Source organism: Spea bombifrons, chromosome 1, assembly GCF_027358695.1.
Source record: "Spea bombifrons isolate aSpeBom1 chromosome 1, aSpeBom1.2.pri, whole genome shotgun sequence".
Lineage (NCBI taxonomy): Eukaryota > Metazoa > Chordata > Amphibia > Anura > Pelobatidae > Spea > Spea bombifrons.
The window spans coordinates 65,943,493-65,960,992 of NC_071087.1; the positions used below are offsets into that span (position 1 = coordinate 65,943,493).

The 17,500-nt window shown below is 42.6% G+C and overlaps 1 protein-coding gene across 2 annotated transcripts in view; it reads left to right on the forward strand.

Moving 5' to 3' along the window:
• LIN54 (lin-54 DREAM MuvB core complex component) overlaps window positions 1-17,500 on the forward strand; it is a 49,264-nt gene that overhangs the window by 18,993 nt on the left and 12,771 nt on the right. For both annotated transcript variants that reach the window (XM_053462926.1, XM_053462918.1), the window contains exons 2-8: window positions 6,238-6,955; window positions 9,609-9,732; window positions 10,335-10,480; window positions 15,837-15,995; window positions 16,119-16,332; window positions 16,788-16,861; window positions 16,954-17,151. In XM_053462926.1, coding sequence (XP_053318901.1) covers window positions 6,266-6,955; window positions 9,609-9,732; window positions 10,335-10,480; window positions 15,837-15,995; window positions 16,119-16,332; window positions 16,788-16,861; window positions 16,954-17,151 — 1,605 coding nt within the window. In that variant the 5' untranslated portion in view covers window positions 6,238-6,265. The remainder of the gene's footprint in view (window positions 1-6,237; window positions 6,956-9,608; window positions 9,733-10,334; window positions 10,481-15,836; window positions 15,996-16,118; window positions 16,333-16,787; window positions 16,862-16,953; window positions 17,152-17,500) is intronic.

Sequence of the window (17,500 nt, forward strand, 5' to 3'; positions counted from 1 at the left end):
AACTGTTTCTCCTTCTTACTTTGATCCCCACAGCAACTGATTTAAAAGAAAGTGCTTTAGCCCTGCCCTCCTTATCTCAGGACCACTGGAAGAGAATGCAGAAACATAAGTTCAGGCATTCAGACAGCACTGAAATGTAACAGTCACTCACATCTGTGCTGACTCCTGATAGAGGCGACTCCTGGAATTGTTAGTACTGGTGCAAAATGCTAAGTTCATACTATCATGTCTCATGTGAAGTAGTTCAAAGAACCATACAAACACAGTAGTAGTACACTAGTAGTAAACTATACATGAATAGTTCAACGTTGTGTAGAATCTAGAATACTGACTAGATTGCAGTGAATCTGACTTCACTGCAGTGAATTGATATTTATACCCTGTTAGAATAGAAGTCTTGTCATTGCAGTTTTCTGAAGAATGTATATAGCTTTTAGCAGTTTCAGCATCCACATGACTGTCTGTTGGGCAGAAAAACACAAAACTGGTGTCATTGACATTCCAAGCAGTTCTTGGTGCGGTGGGAGTTGCAATCTTTGAAAGAGTATTTATGCTGCTTCACTAGAAACTGACATTCTTTTCATACTCGACACCCTTTTTTGTGTTTTCTGCTTAGGTTCTCTGTTTTGTGCCGTTTCCACCTAGCAAAACATTTCCTACTAAAACAGTAATGCATAATGTCATTCAAAAGTGCTCAAACCCCTTACTATTTCCTGTGGTATTAAACTACAGAAAGTACAATTCCTTAATTGTAGTATTTTGTATGTAAACAGAAAAAAGTTATTGCAAGGTGTTATTGGTCTTAACCCCTTAACGACCAATGACGTGCCAGGCACGTCACAGAAAAACAGTCACTTAACGACCAAATGCCTTCATAGTGAGGCAGTCAGCGACACCGCACACCCACCCAAGGAAGCACTGTGCCCTCTCTGGAGAGTGGTCACAAGTGCCAGCGTAAGAGATTTTCAAGTTTCCAAGAGGGTCTCTCCAGACTCTCTTGAGAACTCTGGCTTCCCCTTGCAGGTTGAATACACTACCTGTATTCAATCATGCAAGTCAATGGAGCCCAGCTTTCCAATCACAATGTGTAATTTTAAAAAAAAAACACCTCAAAAAAAATATATAGAAATGTGGTAATGTTTAAAAATAATTATACATTCAGGAGAACAATCCAGTTTTAACAAACTGTAAAATTAGCGCTGTATCTTTTAAATAACCTGAAGTACAAATTGTGTGATAAAAAACACAAAATAAAATTTTGACAAAGGCTGGTGGTAAAATTAGTGCATGGAAACGGTTAAAATACTGCCATTAAAAATACCATGTGGTGTCTAGTTTTCAAAAATATTAGTTGATGGGGTAAATTAAACTGACCTGCTTCAAAGATGTTCCAAATAGGACATGGTGGCAGAAGGACCAAATGTCAAAGTTCCAAGTTAAAAACGTGCACTTCCCAAATGTGGCCTTTTAACCCCCAAACAACCCAACAAACCCATGCATGGGAGGTATCACTGTACTCAAGAGATGTTGCTGAACACATATTGGGATGTTGTTTGATCATAACATATACTAGGAACTATAAATTCATACCTGAAGTACAATTTGTGTGAAAATAAAAACCACAAACTTTGGCATAGGCTGGTGGTAAAGTCTCGTTCAGGGAAATGGTTAACATACTGTCCAACCCTGGGATGTCTAGTTTTCAAAAATATATGGTTAAATTGAATAAGCCAGGTTCAAAGATGTCCCAATAAGGACATGTGGGCAGTAGGACTAATTTTGAAAAAAAAAAAATTTTTAAATAGGAAAAACGCTACTTGTACTTGCCCTATAACTTGCAAAAAACCCCACTATGGTAGATGAGTAAAAGGTTTTTCAAATAAAAGTGAGGTTTTTTTCATCTATTTTTTTGTTTATAGTCAAAAAATATCTGAGCAAAGCCCTTCTTGTCTTGAGAAAAAAATAATAAATTACAGCTAAACACGAGCACTGCAAAAGTGTTAAAACAGCCTCAAGAAACTTAAGAGGTTAATTTGGTAAAATAATGCACACAGTCTGTTTTTACATAAGTATTGAACCAGTCTGGAAGCTCCCAGTTTACATATGAAAAGAAATCACCCCACAGAGGATACAATCACCTTATCCCTGGCCTCTGTCTGCGAGCCATTAGTTCATTAGTAACAAGTTGGGGCAGACTCATGCTTTGTAGAGAAAGACTCATGTACTTTTTAAGTAGAGACAGCATACAGTCCGTGACCGTCCCACTAAAGAAGAATGCTTTTTTAGAATACTTTGTGAGTACTTTAGTGTGCATAGCTTTTTGGTAGAAGCTTTCAGCTGTCCTCCTCTGTGGTCAATACGGATCTTACCAGCCAATCAGCGACAGGAAAGTGAGCGTATTTTGAAATTAGCGTATTTTGCACACATGCACAAAGGGTGTCTTGTTAGACCCCCTCGCTACATTCACCAGAATCAGTGCTGGAGCTGACTGGGAGTAAATTATCAATCTGGATGGAAAGTTTCTACGGGGGCAATTTTATATGGGTATGCTGGAGAATTCACCATTAATCCTCGAAGGGGACACCATGTACATTTAAGGGAGCTCTCGCCTATCTTTATGGCTTTTCTTAGAAACTGTCGTTTGAGTCCTGGGGAATTTTGTATTACTTTTCTCTCCGATTTCCGTAAAATGTTTCATTTTCGTTCAGAGCAGAACCTGACTCTATCCTTTTTACGGTGGCTTATTCTGAAATGTCACAGCAATGTTTTAGTGGTGGTAAGTAGGGCTGCAACTAACGATTATTTTAATAATCGATTAGTTGGCCGATTATTTTTTCGATTAATCGGATAAAAAAAATGAATGTAAATTTTTCATTTATTTAAAATAATTTACTAAACAAATGATGTTAAATACAAACAGCAGAATAAAAAAACTTTGATAATACATTTCTTGTCTTTATTTCCCAACCAGCCCCCCAATATATGCACATTTGAGCCCAGGCTTGCTACGCTGCCTCCCAGACATGCCATGCTGCCCCCCCACATATGCCACGCTGCCTACCACAGCACTCCACGCTGCCTCCCACATATACCACACCACGCTGCCTCCCACATCTGCCACTCCACGCTGCCTCCCACATCTGCCACGCCACGCTGCCTCCCACATATGCCACGCTGCCTCCCACATATACCACTCCACGCTGCCTCCCACATATGCCACTCCACGCTGCCTCCCACATATGCCACTCCACGCTGCCTCCCACATATGCCACTCCACACTGCCTCCCACATCTGCCACGCCACGCTGCCTCCCACATCTGCCACTCCACTCTACCCCCCACATGCCACTGTGCCTGATACGCCTTATACCCCCTGAAACACCACTCCATCCTCCCCAGACATGCCACCCTGCCCTCCCCACATATGCCACGCCATGCTGCCTCCCACATCTGCCACTCCACAATGCCTCCCACATATGCCACGCTGCCTCCCACATCTGCCACTCCACGCTGCCTCCCACATCTGCCACTGTGCCTGATACGCCTTATATCCCCTGATACCCCACTCCATCCTCCCCAGACATGCCACCCTGCCTCCCAGACATGCCACTTCTCTACCCCCAGATATGCCACTCTACCCCCAGATATGCCTTATACACCCTGATACACCACTCCGTCCTCCCCAGACATGCCACACTGCCCTCCCCACATATGCCTTATATACTGTATATGCCTTATACCCCCAGATATGTCACTTCACTGCCCCCAGGATTTAGATTCCCCTAAATTAACCCTAAACTCCCCATTAACCATAACTGCCCCTAAATTAACCCTTAACACCCCCTTAACCACAGCATCCCCTAAATTAACCCTAAAGACCCCATCAACCACAGCATCCCCTAAATTAACCCTAAACACACCATTAACCACAACTGCCTCAAATTAACCCCAAACACCCCATTAACCACAGCTGCTCCTAAATTAACCCTAAACACCCTATTAACATAACTGCCCCTAAATTAACCCTAAACACCCAATTAACCATAACTGCCCCTAAATTAACCCTAAACACCCCACTAACCATAACTGCCCCTAAATTAACCCCCACCTCCCCTAACTTTCAGTAGCCCATATATATATATATATATATATATATATATATATATATATATATATTATATACATATATACACACACACACATATATATACATATATACACACACACACACATATATATACATATATACATATACTTACAGTTAGATGAGTGTCACAGCCATGTGGTTCTGGCCTGGAGAAGGAAGGGGCGGGGCCAGTTGTCACAGTGATTACAGGGAGGGGGAGTAAGTAGGAGCTGCTGCTGTGAGACGGTGAGTCAGACTAAACGGATTATATAATGAGGGGGATTTTTCAGAGCGTTTGCTCTGAAAAAACCCTCATTTTATAATCGATAATCGATTCAACTAATCGATAATGAAATTCGTTGCCAACGAATTTCATTATCGATTATTATCGATTTTATCGATTAGTTGTTGCAGCCCTAGTGGTAAGGCAGTTGTGTCTTTGCTACAGCAATTTCTGTATGTTTTCTTTTGTTAGCGTTGCAGCGCTTACTGTGAATGTTGTTCTACTGACTTTTGGTATTCACTAAAAGGACAGTTTGCTGGAGACTTGTGGTTTTATCTCCATCCCGTCACTATGCATTACAAAGAGCCAACACTGGCAGGTTTCTCCAGCAATAAGGTCCTGTGTCATTCAATGTGCAAGGAGGCTTTGAAGAATTATCCCTTACTTACCTATACATTGACAAGTTCCTGCTGCAAACGCTCATTGGGGTTGGCCCTTCATAATTTACAGTGAAGTCAAGGAGCTGAAGTTTCCTACCCACCCTCCTTTAATAAATAAGCACCTATGTCTCTTCCAATTCAGCAGTGCTGGCACCTGCAGACAAGGGGGTGGGTGGGATAAAGATCGCCAGTAGACAGCCAATTCTCCTATAGGAAACTTTTGTTACCTAGTGTTCCATATGACATCATTAACTTAAATTGTATGTTTTTTTGTGTGTTTAATATGCACAATCCAATAAAGCTATAGAAGACATTAAATTTGGTGCATGGAACATTTCTTGACATGAACAGGAATTTATCCTGTTAACTATTAACTGTTCTATTATCAAAGACGGTGACATTTGAAAAGGACATTTAAAAAAATGTAAAGCTATTTACCTTTGGTAGAAGCTGCAACTCTAGCTCTGCAGTACAACACCCCACGCACAGCCAGTGATGGAGCGGACTGGCAGTAAGTATGCCATGGCAGAATGTCTGCTGCAAGTAGCTGGGGTATGGCAAAGAAGGCAGATACGTAGGTGATGTTCGCTCCTCATGCATTTGCAAGGGAGCCACATGAAAACGTTTTAAAATGCTCCAGAGCTGCTGCATACTGCACGTTGCACTCCTGTGTTATCAAATAATGGGCATTGACTGGATTTAAAAGCATTTGTGCCACATTTACTTGTTGTATGTTGCTGCCACAGTGTCTTGTGCAGTGTATAGTCATTATGTTAAAAAATATCATGCGGTGAACTTAACATTTTGGATAATAGCATTAAATACTGTTAACTGAATGCTTATTTGTCATACTGAACGAATGAGGAGATGATTGGCTTTTTTTGCACTTAAAGCCCAACTGTGGCAAAAATATACGGGTGCTGCTTTTTATTCTTTTAATATAACATGGTAATTGTTTCTCAGTGTTTTTTTACTGTATGGCCTTAACTATATTCTGAAACCTCAAGTTGAAGTTGTCTCATCGACCCTGAAACTTGTGGCATGAACCACTGGGGCTATTTAGGTATAACCGTATGTGAGCTCCAAATTGTGTTGCCAGTTTAAATATACATAAACTATAATAGTCTTTTAATTAAGGTCTAAGGTAATACATTGGGTGGACTTTTAATCACCCTTCTCCATTGGTTTCTTAAGCAAAATAAACGTATTTTTTGCAAACAGATCGAACATAGGTGCTTCTTTCCATCCAAAAAAATACGATATTTTCTGTATAGCTGTCTGAAATCAGTACTGGCCAACAGTTAGCTCATTAACATCCTTAAAATAAATAAAGGAATGTTCTCTTGAGCTAGTTAAGTATTGTTAGACTTGTACATCACCTGGACGTTGGTATTTAATCTACAAGCACTCAGTTGATATTGATTGGCAAATCCTCTGTTTTTTCTGTAGCATCTAGTTTCTCCATTAAAGTCGTAGAATGGATGTGGTGTCTGCAGAAGTCAACAATGTCCTTCCTGATGAAATCATGGAAACAGAAGTATCTATGGCAGATGATGATAGCATTGAAGCCATCACTGTCACCTCTCCCATGATGCAGGATGTCCCAATGGAAACCGACATGGATGAAATTGTGGAAGTTAACAGCAGTGGAGAGTGTGTGACATCATCATTGGCCAAAGAAGGACTTATATCAACTGGAAACCATGCAAGTCACTTGGCAGTAGTAAGTGTTTCTTCCAAACCAGACTCGGGACCTTCGACAGCTGCTATTAAAACTGTTTACCAGAGTGGCTTGCACAAATTAGGTACACCAGTATCTGGACAAGTCATCCTGAATAAAATTCCTCAGGTGTCCGAGTTTCCTCCTGGCAGCCGTGTCATGAAACAGGAAGGTCAAAAACTAATTGTGACAACTCTTGGCAAACCCAACCAGCCCTTTGTCCTCACACTTCCACAGAGCCAGCTCTCCAATACACAGAAGACTGCTGCTCACATACAGCATTTGGATTCTAAAGGCACACCACAACAAATAAAATTGGTCACCATTGGAGGAAGTAGGACAGACGTGAAGCCTGTTCTTGGTGTTTCTTCATTAACCCCTGCTCAGCTTATTGGGCAGTCTGCCAAGTCCACTGTGATGCAGACCCAGCAAATCCAGACTATGCAGGTAATGCTTATTCCTTTCTTTCTTGTTGGTTTCAGGTGTAACTTCCATAAATGTCTGTGAGTTTTGGAGAGGCTAGGTATCTGTCGATAGATTTACTTGTTTCTAACCCCTGAACAAGTTTGTAAATGTTCTCTTAATGGTTTCTAATAATGACAGGGTAGTTGGCTAAACCACTGTGTCTAGAGCCTTTTGCCATTTTACTATATCTTTGTTCAATTGCGATTCTTCTTGTTGATGTTTAATGCACCTGCACAAATTACTATACTTTTTTCTCTCTCTCCTCCCCCCAGGAAAGACCGGGCTTTCTTTTGATACTATTTTTCTAACTATAACATAACATAGTGCTACATTTCCAGTGTGTTTTCCTAAGAGCATTTGGATACATGGCATGCAACCATTTTGCCACAAATGTCTGCAAGCATTTGATGTAATATTAATCTTGTGTGCTTTTTCACAAATATACCACAGCTTGTTGTCTCGCATCCCCAGATTCTGAAAATGCCACGTATGCATAGATTTTGGTGTGGTATTAGGACTATAGAGGCTGCAAATCTTTTTCCTTTTGAATGCGTATTTGTCATATTGAACGTATGAGGAGGTAATCCACACTTAATTTTGTTTCAATTTTCTGGAAAAAAACAAACAAAAAATGGCTTTGGGGGAAAAAAACTGTTTTTTCCCTAACCCCCCCACTTTCTCATCTCTACTCATGCTTCATCAGGAGGCACAAGATCAGGAGTGGGCGGCTGATGCCTCACTTGAAGATTCAGATATCTTCAGCTGTTAGAGTATTTTCAGATTTTTTTCAGAGGGTGGCATCATCTACCTAAGAGCTGTCTCACTCGGCTGCAGAGACAGAGATTGGCATCTGCAGTATAGTGGAGTGTGATAACGTATTTTTTTTGTATCAGGATAAATAGCTTGTCATGAGGGGCAAGTAGATTGGGCTACCATTTTAGTCCCTTGGACAAGTAGATGTGTTAAAAATCTCCACACCCCTGGGCACGGTCATGCTTGCTCAGGAAAGTTTCTTCCCCAGACTGTTCCCACAAAGTTGGAAGCATACAATTATCTAAATTGCTGTTGCTTTTTCAACATGGCAGCACATCTACATCTGCTTCCCAGATATGCCTTATTCCCCCCTAGACTTGCCCCCACAGTGCTCCAGACTCCTTTTTGTCAGGTGGGGGCAGCTGGTGGGCATCTATGCGATGCGCGTAAACCACCTCCGCTGCTACCCGGGACTTCTGCCGGGGCTTCTTTCTAGTCCCGGAAAGTCACATCATGCCGGCGCTCAGTCATTGAAGCCCCGGCAGAAGTGCCTGCAGCAGCGGACGTTGTCGGCGCACATCGTGCAGACATCCACTGGCTGCAAGAGAGGAGGATCCAGGTCCCCTGCAGCACTGCGGGGGATCTGGATTTTAGTCTTATAGTCGACCTTGAATACAAGACGCACATAAGATGGAGCTTATATGACAGAATTATACTAAAGAAACACATCTCTGCATAAAATACACATTCCCACAAACATGTGGTTCACGTGCCTCTTTGGGTTCAATGGCATTCATCGTCATTCTTCCTGACAGCTGTGAAGCTGTAGTCTGTAGCTCTGTTCTATTTTGTTTTCTCCTGTCCTTTTAATGACAAATCCTAAGTACCTGTAGACAATGGTGTTTTTTTATTGAATAGGCTTTGACTGGTATGTCACAAAGTTAATTTCCAATAAACTGGTAGCACACAATTGTTCCTGCATGATCGCAAGCTAACTGCCAGCATGCAGGGATACTTATTTAACTCGGGGATTGACATATTTGTATTATTTGAGCCTGTGACTAGCTTAGCGCACCGACATTTTTTCTTTTCCCTACTCGGGGATTGAGACAGCTTTTTTGCCAATTACTAATACACATACTAACATACTCACACATGCATACTTACACTTTTTCTACCTCTACATTTGTTGGCTCAGGATAGCTCTTCTGCTGCCTGCTCCCACGTGGTCCACACTTGCAGCTTTTGCCAGGAAATGGCATCATCTCTCCTTAGTTTGCAATATTTTTGTTATTTTTCTGCCAATTAACTACTTGAGACAGAACCATAGTGCACAATTGAAAGGCTTAAGGGGAAAGAAAAGGCAAGATGCACATTTGTCCCTTCAGTGATGTATTGTTTAGTATGTTGCTGGAGAGTAGTTAGCTTCAACACACAGTAACCAGGTTAATTATGTCCAGATGATGCTGTGTGTGCGCTACAGATTTTAATAATTTAGCTATTCTGTTAATGCATCTTTGAGTTATTTGCATATTCCAAACACTGGGTTAAGAAGTCATCTTTCTAAAGCTAAATACAAAGGCGAAAAAAAATTATCCTCAGTTTCTCAAACCCTCATTTCTGTATTTTTCTCCTTAATCTCTTTGACGCATATTTGTCTAGTTACTTCTCTTGACTTCATTTGAGTCTAACTGGATATTAACATATTGAACGGTTCCACTTTAGAGAACTTTCCTTTTGTTTGTATCTGAGCATTTAGAAACAGGAAGATTAATGCATGCCTCTGGGCCTTCATCCTCAGAGCAATATTGGGAGCTTGTAATATTTAGTAGTTTCTATAGGCAGTATATTGTATACCTACATTCACTTTCTGCTCTTACAGATAGCCAAGAAAGGTCCTGCCTCATCTTCTGGAGCTGTCATTACTAAACTGATCATCGCAAAGCCGTTAACTAGCAAACCTCTCGCCACAGGACAGACTACCCAAGTGTCATCTGCTTTTTCAGGTATCTATAAAATAAATATATATGTTAATAAATAAATGTTTTGGTGTTCTAGAGGCAAAACTTTGTAAAGTGTAATCCTTCAGTTAATAACATAATCCTGTACTTCTCTTGACTTCCACAGCCCGTAGACTGGTTGGGTGGAGCAGCTGTTCTCTGCTACCCAGCCCACAGTAGTTGTGCATTCTATGGGATATAAATGTGAGTTGCCAGTAGGGATCTCTAGATATACACATTGTTACTGCCCTGACCTGGACATGTAATAAAAAGACCAAGCCTCCACCGTGTGCTTTTTGGCTGCTTGACAACCTGGCACTGGTGAAGGCCCCTGACTCTCCAGACTGTCGGTGATGATAAGAACTGCAAATACTTTAATTTTCCATAATTATCATTATTACTCCTGAATTCTTGTTGAATTCACAAAAAATTGTGGTGGACAATGTACCTCATACCATATAGGTCACCCTTGATCATAGGCCAATTTTGGCTTTCGGGTCTAATTATCTACAGCGCATTTGTATGCTAAGTTCGAGGCTTACATTCAGGGCAATATAGATAATACTTAAACCTGTGTAAAAATGCGCACATCTCTCTTCTTTATACAGGCAAGGTGGTTTCTCACACCAATCCTGGAACGCCAAACAAAGCAATCAAAATTTCTGAAAGTGTAGTCGTTGGAACTTCTTTAGGCACCACAGCACAAACTTCAAATAAAATTGCTATATCGCCATTGAAATCTCCTCCCAGCAAGGTGAGTTCTTGATTTTTTTTCTTTTAAACTTGTATCTTAACAAGTAGCTTGTGATCAGTGTGACTTTAAAGAGATATTCTGTGTCCCATGTGGTGCTACTAATGAAGGATTTAAAATAAAGAACTTTAAAATGCATTCTTCAACCTGCAAAAATGAATTACTTACGTTTAAAGGGACACTGCAGCTACCTTATGCACATGACAGTTCTGTTGCTCTGGTTGCTAGTGATTGGAAGGATTCTGTGGATATAAACCTTTGCTCGTTTCCCAACCACCCAGCCAATTGCCGTGCTGGAGATGAGCTTTGTCGAACCCGTTGATTTTAGTGGGAGTGCTTTCTTGCCACCGATTTGCTGCTTCAAGCAGACAGTACTGCATTCAAGCAGACAGTACCACATAACTTCAGAACACACAGGAGGTCAGGAGCTACAACTTCTAAAGGCAAGCATATAGTCAGGAGTCGACAGATTTGGTTTGGATCAAGAAGCAACCTTTTTTCTACTTCCCCCAATCATAATTTTATTTTCCTGGCAACCGGGGTTTGTCAAGCCAAACATATATTTACACACTCTTACGCCATACAGTAACTGGCAAACGCTAACATCTTATGCTCACAAACACCATACACCACGCTAATGTTCTACACTCATGTACGCACATCAGGCCCGGACTGGCCATCGGGCACACCGGGCATTTGCCCGGTGGGCCGGGCCACGGCAGGGCCGCATTGACTTAGGGGGTGATGGAGCTGCAGCTCCAGGCCCCTACCCTACCAACTGCGACCGGGTCCGCCACTCTAAGGGGCCGGGGAGTCCCCACCAAGGCCGGCCTTATGGGTCTGCGGCCGCACAGGGCTTAAATTAAAACATCGGGGTTTTTTTTACTTTATTTAACATGGATGATGTTAAATAAAGTTGAAAAAAAACCCCGATGTTTTAATTTAAACCCTGTGCGGCCGCAGACCCCTAAGGACGGCCCTGGTGGGGGCTTCCCGGCCCCTTAGGGCAGGGCCGACCTTTGGGGTGTGCGACGGGGGTGCCAACTTGCGGTACCCGGCACCCCTCCAGAGACGGACAGTAATGTCCGCCGCTGGAGGAGCAGGCTCGCAAGGGAGCGGTATCGGAGGTCTTTAACAGACCTCCGGTTCCCTTGAGTGATTTTAAGCCGGGTTCAACCCGGCTTAAAATCACTCAAGGGAGCCGGAGGTCTGTTAAAGACCTCCGATACCGCTCCCTTGTGATCCGCGCGGCAACAGCTGCTGTGCGCCGGGGTTTGTTTTCAGATCCCGGCGCACAACACTGAAGCCGCGCCCACCGCTGTCCGTGCCCTCTGAACCGGAAGAAGACAGAAGAACTGAAGAAGAGGAAAAGAAGCTGAAAGAAGAAAGGAAAGGTAGGAAAGCATTAAGTGTGAGTGGATTGGTATGTGTGTGGATCAGTATATATGTGTGGATTGGTATATATGTGTGGATTGGTGTATGTGTGTGGATTGGTGTATGTGTGTGGATTGGTGTATGTGTGTGGATTGGTATATATGTGTGGATTAGTATATATGTGTGGATTGGTGTATGTGTGTGGATTGGTATATGTGTGGATTGGTATATATGTGTGGATTGGTGTATGTGTGTGGATTGGTGTATGTGTGTGGATTGGTGTATGTGTGTGGATTGGTGTATGTGTGTGGATTGGTGTATGTGTGTGGATTGGTGTATGTGTGTGGATTGGTGTATGTGTGTGGATTGGTGTATGTGTGTGGATTGGTATATATGTGTGGATTGGTATGTGTGTGTGGATTGGTGTATGTGTGTGGATTGGTATATATGTGTGGATTGGTATATATGTGTGGATTGGTATATGTGTGTGGATTGGTATATGTGTGTGGATTGGTGTATGTGTGTGGATTGGTGTGTATGTGTGTGGATTGGTGTGTATGTGTGGATTGGTATATGTGTGTGGATTGGTGTGTATGTGTGGATTGGTATATGTGTGTGGATTGGTGTGTATGTGTGGATTGGTATATGTGTGTGGATTGGTGTGTATGTGTGGATTGGTATATGCGTGTGGATTGGTATATGCGTGTGGATTGGTATGTGTGTGTGGATTGGTGTATGTGTGTGGATTGGTATATGTGTGTGGATTGGTGTGTGTGTGGATTGGTATGTGTGTGTGGATTGGTATGTGTGTGTGGATTGGTATATGTGTGTGGATTGGTGTATGTGTGTGGATTGGTGTATGTGTGTGGATTGGTGTGTATGTGTGGATTGGTATATGTGTGTGGATTGGTGTGTATGTGTGGATTGGTATATGTGTGTGGATTGGTGTGTATGTGTGGATTGGTATATGCGTGTGGATTGGTATATGCGTGTGGATTGGTATGTGTGTGTGGATTGGTGTATGTGTGTGGATTGGTATATGTGTGTGGATTGGTGTGTATGTGTGGATTGGTATATGCGTGTGGATTGGTATATGCGTGTGGATTGGTATGTGTGTGTGGATTGGTGTATGTGTGTGGATTGGTATATGTGTGTGGATTGGTGTGTGTGTGGATTGGTATGTGTGTGTGGATTGGTATATGTGTGTGGATTGGTGTATGTGTGTGGATTGGTATGTGTGTGTGGATTGGTATATGTGTGCATTGGTAAGTGCGTGAGAGTGATGGGTGTTATGCTGTACCATTTCCAATGTCTTTTTCATGATCTAATTATGCTCTAAAAGTACATCATAACTCCCATCACTCTATACTGTTCCATACAGTGGCAGAGCTGGGAGGCAGAGGCCTTGCACCCCCACCGCAGGACTCCTGAAAGGTAAGTGAACTTCAAAGAGGGAGAGGGTAGATAGTTAGGAGGGGGTAGTTGCGGCGGGCTTAAGGGGCTCTGCGTTAATGCGGCCATATAGGACCAGTCAGTCCGGTCCTGACTGGGCCTATTTTAAGGTGGGGGCCTGGAGCTGCAGCTCCATCAGCCCCTAAGTCAATCCTGCCCTGCCGCGGGCCCGGTCGCAGTTGCTGCTTGCTCCGGCAACAAGGTAAGTAGGGTGAAGGAGGGGGGTGCAGTGAAAAGGGGCAGAGGGGGGTTAGATAGTGAGAAAGGGGGAGAGGGGATAGATAGAGGCGGTACATATTGAGAAGTGGGGAAGGGGGTTACATAGTGAGAAGGGGCAGATAAGATGAAGAGAGGAGGTAGTGTGAATGCGTATGAGAATGAATGAATAAATGTGTGGAGGAGTTGTGTGAATGCGTATGACAATTAATGAATTCATGTGAGGATGAATTGCTTGATTTGTGAGACTGCATTAATGAATGTGTTAATGATTTGTCTGAATGATTAAATGCAAAGATGGTACATGAAGGGTGGGCTTTAACAATAAATAAATAAATAAATAAATATGGGCTGCTCAGGCTTAAATGCCCGGGCCTATTTTTTGTCCCAGTCCGGGCCTGACGCACATGCTACCACCGTAGACTAATACGCAAACGCTAACACTATATTCTGATATACACACTCATTTCGATGCCATACTGTAACAAAAACACCACCACACACAAGCTGACACTACAGTGTATACATACAACCACTGACTCTGACACTATTGTATACACACGCTCGCATACACTACCCCCTCCTCCCCCTCTCACATCGTAGAGACCAGCCATGCCACTGCTGCCTTCTTACATCGTGAATACGGCATCCTATGCTTTCCTGCGGGGGCGAGGTGAGGCGAGTGCTGTGCAGTACATGACCTGGCTGGGACCCTCACGGAACCCGCTGCACCATGCACCCGCAGGTAAGCATAAGGTGTCACATTCATGATGGCAGCCCAGCAAAACCCTTGGTGCCAGGAAGTGGTTTCTAGTCACCACACATTTGAAGGATTAAAGAATGCATAATAAAGTACTCACAAAGTACTTTAATATTCTTGTTTCATCCTTTGGCGAGAGAAGCAGCAGCCTATTTTTGCTTGAAGCAGCCAACCACTGGCAAGTAAAAACTCTTATTGAAATTTAAGGAGAGCACTTTGCGTTTTGGCTGAACACATCTCCTTCAAGCTAAGGAGCTGGGGACGGGGAAAGAGGCAGATGCAAATGGATTGACTATACAGAATTCCCCCCTAGGATCATATGGATTAAAGTGCATATCATGGTTTGTACACTTTGTAATCCAATAATTTGTAACAGATATGGGGAGAGAGATTAAGGGCTAAATGCAAACATTGTTAAACTATTTGATGTTATCTGCTTAACCAAATAGAACTTGCAACAAAGTAGTGAGTTGAAGTGTTATCAACTTTGTGTATTAACATTGACAGCTAGTTCAGACATGATTTGTCATACATACAGACAAGTTTGTCATACATGCAAAGTGCAAACCTGTAGCAGGTACGCACTCTTCCCAGGCTCAAGGAATAGTAACGGGTTGTGCTGGCTTAGCACAGACCTCCATGAGGTACACTCATCAGCCATAACATTATGACCACTGACTGGTGAAGTCAATAACACTGCCAGTAGGTGGAATATATTAGGCAGCAAATGAACATTTCGTCCTCAAAGTTGATGGGCAAGTATAAGGAATTGAGCGACTTACAAGGGCCAAATTGTGATGTCTAGACAACTGGGTCAGAGCATCTCCAAAACTGCAGCTCTTATGGGCTGTCCACAGTCTGCAGTGGTGAATACCTATCAAAAGTGGTCCAAGAAAGGAAAAGCAGTGAACTGACAACAGGGTCATGGGCAGCTAAGGCTCATTGATGAATGTGGGTAAGGAAGGCTGGCCGGTGTGGTCAAATCCAACAGACGAGCTGCTGTAGCTCAAATTGCTTAAAAAATCAATGCAGATTCTGATAGAAAGGTGTCAGAACACACAGTGTATCGTAGTTTGTTGCATGTGGGGCAGACCTGTCCACTGCTAAAAGCGCCTACAATGGGCATGGTATCATAAAAACTGGATCATGGAGCAATGGAAGAAGGTGGCCTAGTCTGATAAATCAGGTTTTCTTTAACATCACGTAGATGGCCAGGTGTGGGTGCGTCTCTTAACTGGAGAACACGCGACACCAGGGTGCATCCATGGAGGCCCCACCTCGCAAACTTACAGGACAAAAAGGATCTGCTGGTAACGTCTTGGTGCCAGATACCACAGCACACCTTCAGAAGTCTAGTGGAGTCCATGCCTCAATGGGTCAGGGCTATTTTGGTGGCAAAATGGGGACCTACACAATATTAGACACGTGATCATAATGTTATGGCTGATCTGTGTATGCAAATATTGTGCAACATTTTTTTATTTTAAATAACATTTATCTCCTTTCTCATGTTTAAATATTATGGCCGCCCTTGCTAACACATCTCTTTTTCCTCAGGTGACAGTGGTGTCTGTTGCCCCTCAGCCCCAAAACTCCCCCCAGAAGGCTGCCGTTGGGGTTCCCATTAGTGTGGCTCTCGGACAGCAGCTACTGACCGTACAACAGACAACTCCCTCTTCTCCTGCCAAAGCCATTGCTAATAGCACAACTGCAAAGGTTGTGTATAATCATTTTCAGATTTTACTTTTGCACGGTCTTGACCACTTTATAGGTGATAGATGGTGGTTTTGTTGCTGATGTACTGCATAATAAGGAAACTTTTTTCCCTCTCTTCTTCAGGGTGTAAAACCAGGAGTTCAAACAATATCTGTGGGAGGGGTCAGTACCCCACAATTTAAAACCATCATCCCTCTTGCAGCTGCTCCAAATGTTCAACAGATCCAGGTTCCTGGAAGCAAGTTTCATTATGTCCGGCTTGTTACCGCCTCTACAGCCAACACCACCACCCCCTCCAGTCAGAATCCCAGCACCAGCACGCAACCTCTTCATCAAGGTATGTTTCCTTTTGAGAGTTATATAAAGAAGTGCAAAGTTTGAACTGTGGTCATATCATCATAGAGAGACTGATTGACAAACGGAACAGACTCCCATCAGAAGTGGTAGAGGCTAATACAGGGAGGAAATTTAAACATGCATGGGGTAGGCATAAAGCTGTCCTCAATCTAAAACAAGACTACGCACTGGTTTAAGTCTCTACATCAGGATAAATAAGAAGATTACATGAGCTGAATGGGTGTTGTCTGTCATCACATTCTATGTTGTGGTTGATTGGATTTTTCCATTGATTGTTTGCTAACAAGACCGCTTTTCAAACATTGCATGAAAAAATTTTAATACATTTTCAGCATAGGCTTTGTCACCACTTTCTCCTTTTCTGCTACATTTATGTTTTGCATAGCATAGTATCTTTTAAAAGTTCTTCCCATATTGTTTTTTTTTTTAATGCAGCCAAGCCAGTGGTTGTTAACGCTACCAATATACGGATGTCTGTTCCTCTAGTCTCAGCGCAGACTGTGAAACAAGTGAGTCTCAATCACACCCACTTTTTTTCTGTTTTTACTCACTACATATATACGTGCAAATATTTACCTTCCTAGTGTTTGTATTCACTCAGGTGGCTCCCAAGCCATTGAATTCAACATCACAGATTGTTACAACCAGTCAACCACAGCAGCGGCTACTAATGCCAGCTACCCCACTGGCACAAATTCAGCCCAACCTCACCAACCTTCCTCCAGGTACTGTGTTGGCCCCTGCTCCGGGAACAGGAAATGTGGGTTATGCTGTCCTCCCTGGTCATTATGTCACTCAGGTGAGCAGAGTTAAGTTTTGGAAGGTACACTGTAAGTGTAAAAATCCTTGGGGCACAAGCATTATATCTATTAGTAACAAGAAAATGATCCATTTATTCTGAATTACATGTTGCGTCTAACTTATTCTGTTAAATATTACCATCCAAATTATCAACCACATACGTGCTATGTATGCGTGAATGTTTTATTTTGACACAAAAAGACATTCTCAAAGGAGTGCCCCAGGCATTTCATTACTAATATAATATAAAAAATGTTGAACCAAAAAAAATGTGCATGTATATATTTGCGATATATATTACATGCACACACACACCGATCATTCAGAACATTATGACCACTGACAGG